The 12,462-nt window shown below is 40.6% G+C and overlaps 1 protein-coding gene across 15 annotated transcripts in view; it reads left to right on the top strand.

Moving 5' to 3' along the window:
• ank1a (ankyrin 1, erythrocytic a) overlaps positions 1-12,462 on the top strand; it is a 413,130-nt gene that overhangs the window by 339,622 nt on the left and 61,046 nt on the right. For 11 of the 15 annotated variants that reach the window (XM_034170333.1, XM_034170330.1, XM_034170325.1 and 8 more), the window contains 4 exons: positions 9,446-9,674; positions 9,822-9,950; positions 10,077-10,196; positions 10,276-10,363. In XM_034170333.1, the coding sequence (XP_034026224.1) occupies positions 9,446-9,674; positions 9,822-9,950; positions 10,077-10,196; positions 10,276-10,363 (566 nt within the window). The remainder of the gene's footprint in view (positions 1-9,445; positions 9,675-9,821; positions 9,951-10,076; positions 10,197-10,275; positions 10,364-12,462) is intronic. The other 4 variants (XM_034170336.1, XM_034170328.1, XM_034170322.1 and 1 more) reach the window with 1 other exon arrangement.

Genomic DNA, 12,462 nt, shown 5'->3' with positions numbered 1-12,462 from the left:
ACAGGAGCATGTTTTTTGTGGTCACTGAATTCACATTTGTGCAGCAGATGACAGAATATTGGCAGAGGAATCCTTCAAATCCAGAAACAAGCACCAAAATGTGACTGTGTATACCTTTTGGTACACATTTTAGAAAAATGTTAGCCATTTGAATTCTCAATCGGGGGCCAAGTAGGGGTCGATGAAGAATTGCACCGGGTCAAAATAAAAATAAAAAATGTTCCAATCATATTGAAAGCTATACCACATTATGTGTCTGATCACAAAGATTCCAAAAATGTATAGTTTGGACTATTCTATTTGTTAATCCTATTAGTTCAACCAATAATTTGCACCACTTTTTACCAAAATTGGAACTTTAACTTTTGACTCCTTTGTCACCATTCTTGCTGTTTTTAAACCTTAACTCCATAACATTTATAGATAGTCCAAACTCGACTTTTTTGGAATATTTGTGATCAGACACATAATGTGGTATCACTTTCAATATGATTAGAACTTGTTTTAATTTTGACCCTGTGCAATTCTTCAATTGACCCCTACTTGGCCCCGATTTAGAATTCAAATGGCTAATGTTATTTTTCTAAAATATGTACCAAAACGTATACAGTCAAATTTTGACGCTTTCCAGATTTGAATGATTCTTACTGTTACCTGCTGTACTACATCAACCATATTCCATAAAAGTATGTTTGATAAACGTCCTACATCACCAGCTCCACTTGTTCTGTACAAGCAGCTTGGCAAGTAACGGTCAGAAGATAACTGATGTGTTTGTGGGATGAGATGAAATGTGGGTTTATTTTCTACAGTGTTTGGATCTCCTTGGCACAGCTAGAAGCATAAGATCCTGATGCTCAAAAAAAGTCCTCACCAGCAGATAGAATGACTTTTTGCCCCCCTCTTACCTGCCCCCATGTGCCACTGCAGGCAGTTTGGCACAGATTATTCACTGGATGCCCTTTCTTACCTAACACCAGCTCTACATAGAGAGACATGCGCATAGCTTCTGGTGTTCTCATGTACAACCCCTGGCAAAAATTATGGAATCACCGGCCTCAGAGGATGTTCATTCAGTTGTTTAATTTTGTAGAAAAACATCACAGACATGACACAAAACTAAAGTCATTTCAAATGCCAACTTTCTGGCTTTAAGAAACACTATAAGAAATCAAGAAAAAAAGATTGTGGCAGTCAGTAACGGTTACTTTTTTAGACCAAGCAGAGGAAAAAATATGGAATCACTCAATTCTGAGGAAAAAATTATGGAATCACCCTGTAAATTTTCATCCCCCAATTAACACCTGCATCAAATCAGATCTGCTCATTGACACTGACCCTATGCCATGACATTGACCCTATGTGTCCTTTTTGCAAGGAATGTTTTTGCAGTTTTTGCTCTATGGCAAGATGCATTATCATCTTGAAAAATGATTTCATCATCCCCAAACATCCTTTCAATTGTCCAAAATATCAACATAAACTTGTGCATTTATTGATGATGTAATGACAGCCATCTCCCCAGTGCCTTTACCTGACATGCAGCCCCATATCATCAATGACTGTGGAAATTTACATGTTCTCTTCAGGCAGTCATCTTTATAAATCTCATTGGAAAGGCACCAAACAAAAGTTCCAGCATCATCACCTTGCCCAATGCAGATTCGAGATTCATCACTGAATATGACTTTCATCCAGTCATCCACAGTCCACAATTGCTTTTCCTTAGCCCATTGTAACCTTGTTTTTTTCTGTTTAGGTGTTAATGATGCCTTTCGTTTAGCTTTTCTGTATGTAAATACCATTTCCTTTAGGCGGTTTCTTACAGTTCGGTCACAGACGTTGACTCCAGTTTCCTCCCATTCGTTCCTCATTTGTTTTGTTGTACATTTTTCGATTTTTGAGACATATTGCTTTAAGTTTTCTGTCTTGACGCTTTGATGTCTTCCTTGGTCTACCAGTATGTTTGCCTTTAACAACCTTCTCATGTTGTTTGTATTTGGTCATCAGTTTAGACACAGCTGACTGTGAACAACCAACATCTTTTGCAACATTGCGTGATGATTTACTCTCTTTTAAGAGTTTGATAATCCTCTCCTTTGTTTCAATTGACATCTCTCGTGTTGGAGCCATGATTCATGTCAGTCCACTTGGTGCAACAGCTCTCCAAGGTGTGTTCACCTCCTTTTAGATGCAGACTAACGAGCAGATCTGATATGATGCAGGTGTTAGTTTTGGGGATGAAAATTTACAGGGTGATTCCATAATTTTTTCCTCAGAATTGAGTGATTCCATATTTTTTTCCTCTGCTTGGTCTAAAAAAGTAACCGTTACTGACTGCCACAATCTTCTTTCTTGATTTCTTATAGTGTTTCTTAAAGCCAGAAAGTTGCCATTTGAAATGACTTTAGCTTTGTGTCATGTCTGTGATCTGCTTTTTTTCTACAAAATTAAACAACTGAATGAACATCCTCCGAGGCCGGTGATTCCATAATTTTTGCCAGGGGTTGTAGTCTTCTAGCCATGTACCAATCAGGACTTTCTCTGCTTCACTTCTGACACCTGACAGCACCAGGTGTGCTCAGACTGGCAGGGCTGTAGTTGGGCCTTTTGGAAAGTAGTCCAAGAACACAATGAGCTTAATATCCAAAATGACCTTAGCTTCCTTTGGTGAGGCTGATGATATGTTTTTGGTTGTCTTTGTCTCTGGCTGGAAATGATGATTTCAGCGCTCATCATGGTTTAGGAAATCCTTGATCTGCTTTAAAATGCTCCATGTTCTCCTTTGGTACAATGAGCTTGTTGCATTTTTGATAAGGGCTGAGAAAGCATGACAACCATACATTAGAAACCTTTAACATTAAAAAGTTCTGTAGGCAAGAATGTGCTCACGTCTCAACAGTGAATTCCAATCACATTGGCTATAATAAATTTATTTGTAAAGCACTTTAAATGAATAAAACTCATCAAAGGGCTTATAACAGCAATAACAAAGATCTCCACATCACCAAGTAAAATTAAAACCACAAAACAAAATGTACAATAAAATAAGGTAAAAACTATAAATCTAATAACAGACAACAGAAAATAAATAGGTTTTAAGACTAGTCTTAAGAAAGTCTCTGGAACTTGCTTTTCTAATCCCAACAGGGAAGCCTACTCAACAACATTATACAGCGGGAAATGGCTGTGAAGCCTGCTGACTGCTTTTTAACCCTTGCTACACAGAGCCAGCATACAGTGACCATACAAGGATAGTTGGGTCTATAACCATTTATAGCCTTACATGTCAGCAAATCGGCTCTTAGAGTCACAGGGAGACAGTGAAAGGAACCAAGAATGGGTGTGATGTGATCAAACCTCCTGGTTTTCGTCAAAACTCCAGCAGCAGTATTCTCTATCATCTGTAGACATTTCATACTCTTATGTGGCAGTCCAGAAAATAAAACATTACAGTAGTCAATTCTGGAGGACACAAAGGCATGATTCAAATTTTTGGCATCCACAAGATACATCTGATCACTGCAGTATTATGTAAATGGAATGAGAATTCTTAATGACCTCCTTAAAATACAATCAAAAGACAATGGTGGCTCAAAGGTTACACCAAGGTTTGGAACTGTCTCACTTAGATGAATCACACAGTCACCAAATGACAATGTTAAATGGGCATAAAGATGTCTCACTGATTAGTAGTCAGCTGCTTATCATCCATCACCTGTCATGAACATGGTGATGGTTTTCTGCAAGGTGCACCCCAGCCAGACGTTGGATCGTCTTCAAGACTTTCTACACCCCTCTTAAATGATAATGGTAAATGGACTGCAGCACTTTTCCATCTGCATCAGACACTCAAAGCATTTTAAATTATGCCTCACATTCACCCATTCACACAAACACACACAGCGATGTCAGGGTGCTGCCATGTCACTGGTGGTTGGCTCTCACTGCGGTATTGTATCACTTCCTGTTCCGGAGCACAGCGGTGTTTTTCTGTATCTGTTAGCTGTTTAATCTGCGCAGTTAGATTGATCTAGTTATCTAGATTACGATTTGTTTCCCAGTGTAATCTTTACGTGCCTTAACTAAAGCACTCCTTCTGCTGAATCACCTCTAAATTATTTACACATTATTCACTTTGCGTGTTTTTAGGAATCCGCTAGCTTAGCGTAGCTACTAGCTTTTAGCCGATTTAGCATGGCGGCTTCTCCTGTCTCTCCTGCACTTTTCTGCTCTGGGTGTGAAATGTTTAGTTATTCCTCGGCCTCCTTTAGCAGTAACGGTACTTGTAATAAGTGTAGCTTATTCGTAGCTTTGGAGGCCAGGCTGGGCGAATTGGAGACTTGGCTCCGCACCGTGGAAATTCTACAGCTAGCCAGGCCCCTGTAGTCGGTGCGACCAAGGTAGCTTAGCCGCCGTTAGTTACCCCCTGGCAGATCCCGAGCAGCCGGGAAGCAGGCCGACTGGGTGACTGTGAGGAGGAAGCGTAGCCCTAAACAGAAGCCCCGTGTACACCGCCAACCCGTTCACATCTCTAACCGTTTTCCCCACTCGACGACACACCCGCCGAGGATCAAACTCTGGTTATTGGCGACTCTGTTTTGAGAAATGTGAAGTTAGCGACACCAGCAACCATAGTCAATTGTCTTCCGGGGGCCAGAGCAGGCGACATTGAAGGAAATTGAAACTGCTGGCTAAGGCTAAGCGTAAATTTGGTAAGATTGTAATTCACGTCGGCAGTATGACACACCGGTTACGCCAATCGGAGGTCACTAAAATTAACATTAAATCGGTGTGTAACTTTGCAAAAACAATGTCGGACTCTGTGGTTTTCTCTGGGCCCCTCCCCAATCAGACCGGGAGTGACATGTTTAGCCGCATGTTCTCCTTGAATTGCTGGCTGTCTGAGTGGTGTCCAAAAAATGAGGTGGGCTTCATAGATAATTGGCAAAGCTTCTGGGGAAAACCTGGTCTTGTTAGGAGAGACGGCATCCATCCCACTTTAGATGGAGCAGCTCTCATTTCTAGAAATCTGGCCAATTTTCTTAAATCCTCCAACCGTGACTATCCGGGGTTGGGACCAGGAAGCAGAGTTGTAGTCTTACACACCTCTCTGCAGCTTCTCTCCCCCTGTCATCCCCTCATTACCCCATCCCCGTAGAGACGGTGCCTGCTCCCAGACCACCAATAACCAGCAAAAATCTATTTAAGCATAAAAATTCAAAAAGAAAAAATAATATAGCACCTTCAACTGCACCACAGACTAAAACAGTTAATGTGGTCTATTAAACATTAGGTCTCTCTCTTCTAAGTCCCTGTTGGTAAATGATATAATAATTGATCAACATATTGATTTATTCTGCCTTACAGAAACCTGGTTACAGCAGGATGAATATGTTAGTTTAAATGAGTCAACACCCCCGAGTCACACTAACTGTCAGAATGCTCGTAGCACGGGCCGGGGCGGAGGATTAGGCAGCAATCTTCCATTCCAGCTTATTAATTAATCAAAAACCCAGACCAGAGCTTTAATTCATTTGAAAGCTTGACTCTTAGTCTTGTCCATCCAAATTGGAAGTCCCAAAAACAGTTTTATTTGTTATTATCTATCGTCCACCTGGTCGTTACTGTGAGTTTCTCTGTGAATTTTCAGACCTTTTGGTCTGGACTTAGTGCTTAGCTCAGATAAGATAATTATAGTGGGCGATTTTAACATCCACACAGATGCTGAGAATGACAGCCTCAACACTGCATTTAATCTATTATTAGACTCTATTGGCTTTGCTCAAAAAGTAAATGAGTCCACCCACCACTTTAATCATATCTTAGATCTTGTTCTGACTTATGGTATGGAAATAGAAGACTTAACAGTATTCCCTGAAAACTCCCTTCTGTCTGATCATTTCTTAATAACATTTACATTTACTCTGATGGACTACCCAGCAGTGGGGAATAAGTTTCATTACACTAGAAGTCTTTCAGAAAGCGCTGTAACTAGGTTTAAGGATATGATTCCTTCTTTATGTTCTCTAATGCCATATACCAACACAGTGCAGAGTAGCTACCTAAACTCTGTAAGTGAGATAGAGTATCTCGTCAATAGTTTTACATCCTCATTGAAGACAACTTTGGATGCTGTAGCTCCTCTGAAAAAGAGAGCTTTAAATCAGAAGTGCCTGACTCCGTGGTATAACTCACAAACTCGTAGCTTAAAGCAGATAACCCGTAAGTTGGAGAGGAAATGGCGTCTCACTAATTTAGAAGATCTTCTCTTAGCCTGGAAAAAGAGTCTGTTGCTCTATAAAAAAGCCCTCCGTAAAGCTAGGACATCTTTCTACTCATCACTAATTGAAGAAAATAAGAACAACCCCAGGTTTCTTTTCAGCACTGTAGCCAGGCTGGCAAAGAGTCAGAGCTCAGTATTGAGCTGAGTATTCCATTAACTTTAACTAGTAATGACTTCATGACTTTCTTTGCTAACAAAATTTTAACTATTAGAGAAAAAATTACTCATAACCATCCCAAAGACGTATCGTTATCTTTGGCTGCTTTCAGTGATGCCGGTATTTGGTTAGACTCTTTCTCTCCGATTGTTCTGTCTGAGTTATTTTCATTAGTTACTTCATCCAAACCATCAACATGTTTATTAGACCCCATTCCTACCAGGCTGCTCAAGGAAGCCCTACCATTATTTAATGCTTCGATCTTAAATATGATCAATCTATCTTTGTTAGTTGGCTATGTACCACAGGCTTTTAAGGTGGCAGTAATTAAACCATTACTTAAAAAGCCATCACTTGACCCAGCTATCTTAGCTAATTATAGGCCAATCTCCAACCTTCCTTTTCTCTCAAAAATTCTTGAAAGGGTAGTTGTAAAACAGCTAACTGATCATCTGCAGAGGAATGGTCTATTTGAAGAGTTTCAGTCAGGTTTTAGAATTCATCATAGTACAGAAACAGCATTAGTGAAGGTTACAAATGATCTTCTTATGGCCTCAGACAGTGGACTCATCTCTGTGCTTGTTCTGTTAGACCTCAGTGCTGCTTTTGATACTGTTGACCATAAATTTTATTACAGAGATTAGAGCATGCCATAGGTATTAAAGGCACTGCGCTGCGGTGGTTTGAATCATATTTGTCTAATAGATTACAATTTGTTCATGTAAATGGGGAATCTTCTTCACAGACTAAAGTTAATTATGGAGTTCCACAAGGTTCTGTGCTAGGACCAATTTTATTCACTTTATACATGCTTCCCTTAGGCAGTATTATTAGACGGTATTGCTTACATTTTCATTGTTACGCAGATGATACCCAGCTTTATCTATCCATGAAGCCAGAGGACACACACCAATTAGCTAAACTGCAGGATTGTCTTACAGACATAAAGACATGGTTGACCTCTAATTTCCTGCTTTTAAACTCAGATAAAACTGAAGTTATTGTACTTGGCCCCACAAATCTTAGAAACATGGTGTCTAACCAGATCCTTACTCTGGATGGCATTACCCTGACCTCTAGTAATACTGTGAGAAATCTCGGAGTCATTTTGATCAGGATATGTCATTCAAAGCGCATATTAAACAAATATGTAGGACTGCTTTTTTGCATTTACGCAGTATCTCTAAAATCAGAAAGGTCTTGTCTCAGAGTGATGCTGAAAAACTAATTCATGCATTTATTTCCTCTAGGCTGGACTATTGTAATTCATTATTATCAGGTTGTCCTAAAAGTTCCCTAAAAAGCCTTCAGTTAATTCAAAATGCTGCAGCTAGAGTACTGACGGGGACTAGAAGGAGAGAGCATATCTCACCCATATTGGCCTCTCTTCATTGGCTTCCTGTTAATTCTAGAATAGAATTTAAAATTCTTCTTCTTACTTATAAGGTTTTGAATAATCAGGTCCCATCTTATCTTAGGGACCTCGTAGTACCATATCACCCCAATAGAGTGCTTCGCTCTCAGACTGCAGGCTTACTTGTAGTTCCTAGGGTTTGTAAGAGTAGAATGGGAGGCAGAGCCTTCAGCTTTCAGGCTCCTCTCCTGTGGAACCAGCTCCCAATTCAGATCAGGGAGACAGACACCCTCTCTACTTTTAAGATTAGGCTTAAAACTTTCCTTTTTGCTAAAGCTTATAGTTAGGGCTGGATCAGGTGACCCTGAACCATCCCTTAGTTATGCTGCTATAGACGTAGACTGCTGGGGGGTTCCAATGATGCATTGTTTCTTTCTCTTTTTGCTCTGTATGCACCACTCTGCATTTAATCATTAGTGATCGATCTCTGCTCCCCTCCACAGCATGTCTTTTTCCTGGTTCTCTCCCTCAGCCCCAACCAGTCCCAGCAGAAGACTGCCCCTCCCTGAGCCTGGTTCTGCTGGAGGTTTCTTCCTGTTAAAAGGGAGTTTTTCCTTCCCACTGTAGCCAAGTGCTTGCTCACAGGGGGTCGTTTTGACCGTTGGGGTTTTACATAATTATTGTATGGCCTTGCCTTACAATATAAAGCGCCTTGGGGCAACTGTTTGTTGTGATTTGGCGCTATATAAAAAAATTGATTGATTGATGTAAGGTGCTCACTGCACCGGGAGCAGCTTGGGGATTAAGGACCTTGCCCAAGAGCCCATAGTGATTTTTCCGGTCAGGCTGGGGTTTGAACCAAGGATGCTCTGGACTCAAGCCCAACACATAACCACTAGACCATCACCTCTTGAATTCAGGTGCCCATTTTTGCAGTGCTAATCAAGCTTGAACATCAGCTTAAACCCTTCTTATACAAGTACTTGATGATACAGCAATACCAAATAGTTTATCCAGTTTAATGACTACTTGCTTTATAATGGTGAAAATTGTCAAAAGAGCTGGAATAAATGCACACCAAGTTTGAATCATCTGTCATTACATCTTCATAATGAAAGACATTGGAGGGGTGATGCATACTCTGTCCACCCAAGTAACACTGTGGTGTTTAATGTGTATTGTGGGTCAATGGCACTGAATGAGTTACTGATTGATGGAACCTTTCTGGTTTCAAACCCTGGTCCTTGGGACTCCTATAGCTGATTATCTCATTCAAGTGTCTGGTAGCTCTTGAGTGGCTAAGCATACCACTTAACCTTATTAGTTACAGAGACATACTGGAAAATTTGTTTTGAGTACTATATCTTTTGACAACCTTGACCTTTGATTTGCTCAAACAGTTACTCATCTGAAGACACTCACCTAATGAATATTCCTCACAAATTTGACAAAAGTATGCTCACCCATTTTGAAGTTGTTTTATACACAGATACACATTACCGATTACAATACCCTGTGGCACAACCAGTGCACAGGCTAACTAACCTACAGATCTTTCAGCTGACCCTCAGATAAAATAGTGTATAATAACAGTATATAGAGATTCAGGTGGAAAAACTGCTTTGTGTCATGCTTTTCTTTCTTTCAGTTTCTGGCTGGCAGATTGTCCTCGGACAGCTGAAGCCGTCTCCTTTGCCAACCTGCTCTACAGAGAGCTGTCAGCTGTACCCTACATGGCAAAGTTTGTGGTGTTCGCCAAAATGAACGAGCTCCGCGAGGGTCGCCTACGGTGTTACTGCATGACTGATGACAAGATGGATAAAACCCTAGAACAACATGAGAACTTCACAGAGGTGGCACGTAGCAGAGATATAGAGGTCAGTTTAGAGAAAAATGCAGTGAAGTGAGTTCATATCCAGTCATTTCTTGAAGGTTCTTGCTGCAACCGATGGTGAACACCATCCTGCTGCAACCACATTCAACTCTAGTGTGCCTTCCACTGAGGTTGTTGCTGACTCTTATAGGTGATGGAAGGAATGCCGCTTCACTTGGAATGTTCAGGAAATCTTTTGCCTGTGAGGAAGGCCACCCAGCAGCCTCGCTGCTTCAGCTTCCAGGCCTTCAGAGACAACAGACTTCCTGTTTCTGTTAAGGTTGGTACACAGCTTCTCCTTACAGCTGCTCTTCAAATGTTCTCTTTACTGCTGCTTGGCCAGGTCCACCTCCTCCACATTGTAACTGTTTCTCTTTAATGTTTACCTCATGTCTGTGTGATTAAGGTGAGAGACTGCAGTAAAGACCCAACTGGGCTTCTGTCATTCCTGCGTAAGTCCACAAAGTATGAGGACAGCCAACATGTGCTGTGTAACCTCAACATTACCATGCCTCCGTGTATCAAGGTAAATGTACACACTGTGGTTCATTATGGTCATCTTCACAAGATGATTTGAGGTATCAGAGGTGTTTATTTGTGATTAGCAGATTATTGGGAGTGAAGACCGAAGACGAACATTGACTCCGTTGGCCTTAAGAGAACGATACAGTACTCTAAATGAACCTGCTATGGGTACGAGTTTCTTACTTTCACCTTTTCAAGCGATATCTGTTACTTAGTAAAAGCTGCGTTTCATTTTTACCCAAGGCTATCAGATATGGCCATCGGGTATTGCGAAGGCTTTGCGTCCATTTGTCCATCCGTCCGTCTGTCTGTACTCAGCATAAGTCAGAGGTGAGATGAAGTCACCATCAAGTCACTTTCAAGTCATGAATTAACAAGTCCAAAGTCAAGTCTCAAGTCATAATGACCACCAATTGTTTGCAAACTGATTTGGGACTTGCAGATTAATGACTTGAGAGTGACTTCGTCCCACCTCTGGCATAAGTCCAGTCCTATTACTGCCAAAGTCTTCAAATTCACAGGGAACATTCTTGGGACACAGATCTTGGACAAGTTCAAAGATGGCTAACCTTGACATTTTTTAAGAAGTATTTTAAGAGGTTAAAAAGTCACATTCTATTTCAGTCTGTTCAATTTTTTTTTTTTTTTATTTTGTGAGCGGTTGTGGGGACAGCCAATCAGACTAGACCATCAGTGGCAGGTCTGTCTAAAATCACTTAATTTGCCGCGGAGACCCGTCACTTCCAGCAAAGTGGCGAACCCGAAGGCGAGAATTCGTACTTCCGCAACTGGCCGCCTGATGAAAACAAACTCGTGCTGCATTATCTATTGAAATCAGATTTTGTTTTGTCTCTAATTTGCTTCTAACAGCCAGCTGACAGCTCTCACTGCCTGGAACAATGAGATTTATACACCAAGCTGAGCTGAAATTAACCATTGTACGTTAAATTGACTTTATTGACGAGTCTGTATGGCGCTAAATCCAGGCCAAAAGTTTTGTAATCTGAAAATAAAAAAAGATTGAAAAAATAAATTTTGAAACTGAAAATTCAATGTTTGTTCTTGAATTTTATAATCATTTAAAAAGTATTATCAAAATAAAAATAAGTGTAAGATATATATTTTTCAGTTTAAATAAATTTTTGATTCAGCTCTGTAATTATTTTGATCACATAATTTATTTTAATTCATATTTCTTTTTTCACCTTCAGATCTTTTTTTCACTTTCAGATCTTATTTTTTCAGTTTCAAATTTTGGCCCTGTTCTGGCGTGGGAGGGCGTGGCTTCGATTGAGAGGGGCGTGGAATTGTGAGTGACAGGAGAGCAATCAGTCCTCACATGATGTTGCTTTCAGGAAACGTGGGTACTTTTATAGATAATGACTTAACACTTTCGCTTCACTGTGTTGTCTTGATACCTGTAAATAAAGTGATGCTAAAGATGTCTATTACAAGTAATTCTAGACCACTCTTGGTCATTTTTGATGTTTAAAAACTGGAAAATATGCAAGATTGTAAAGTTTAACACCTATACCTAAAAAACCGATGTGTCCCAAATCCACACAAGACCGTGAACACAGCGCAGCATCGCCGCATAAAAATGAGGCAGGTCGCTCATTTTACAGGCTGCCAGCAATTATTGTGCATCAAGCAGTGAAGTGTTCCGAGCTTCCCACATGGGAATTCATGGGAATGAAATGGCTGATGCTGCTAAAGCCGGGTTAAGGACTGACGCCATCCTGTTTCATGTTCCTTTTAGTAGAATGGAGTGCCGTAGTTTTGTTAATGGTAGTATACACCAGCAGTGGCAGCACATTTGGGATACTGAGACCAAGGGAAGACACCTTCACACTATTGTTTCAAAAGTAGAGCAGGGTAATGTGTCACTGGGTGTCTCACGTCACAATGATGTGAAGTTGGCAAGGCTTAGGCCGGGTCACTATGGGTTAAACAGTGGGCTGTATGTGCTTGGGAAACATCTGGACAGTTGCTGTCATTTTTGTGGCGTCACTGAATCTGTTCTTCATGTGTTAATACACTGCCCTTTGTATGCAGAGGATAGAAGGGTCATGTTTCGAGGTTTGGCAGATTTGGGTTATAGTACCTTTTCTTTGAGGACATTACTGGGCATGGAGCCTCCTCAAAGGAGAGAGCGAATTTGGTGGTTTGTTTTTTAAAAAATTGTGGCTTGTATTGGCAAATAAAGGGGTGCTGTATCTATCTCATTGACATTTAATAGGTGTTCTGTGTCTTATGACCTGAGGGGG

Source organism: Thalassophryne amazonica, chromosome 5 (genome assembly GCF_902500255.1).
Source record: "Thalassophryne amazonica chromosome 5, fThaAma1.1, whole genome shotgun sequence".
Lineage (NCBI taxonomy): Eukaryota > Metazoa > Chordata > Actinopteri > Batrachoidiformes > Batrachoididae > Thalassophryne > Thalassophryne amazonica.
The sequence above is the reverse complement of the archived record's forward strand: the minus strand, read 5'-3'. Positions and strand labels throughout refer to the sequence as shown.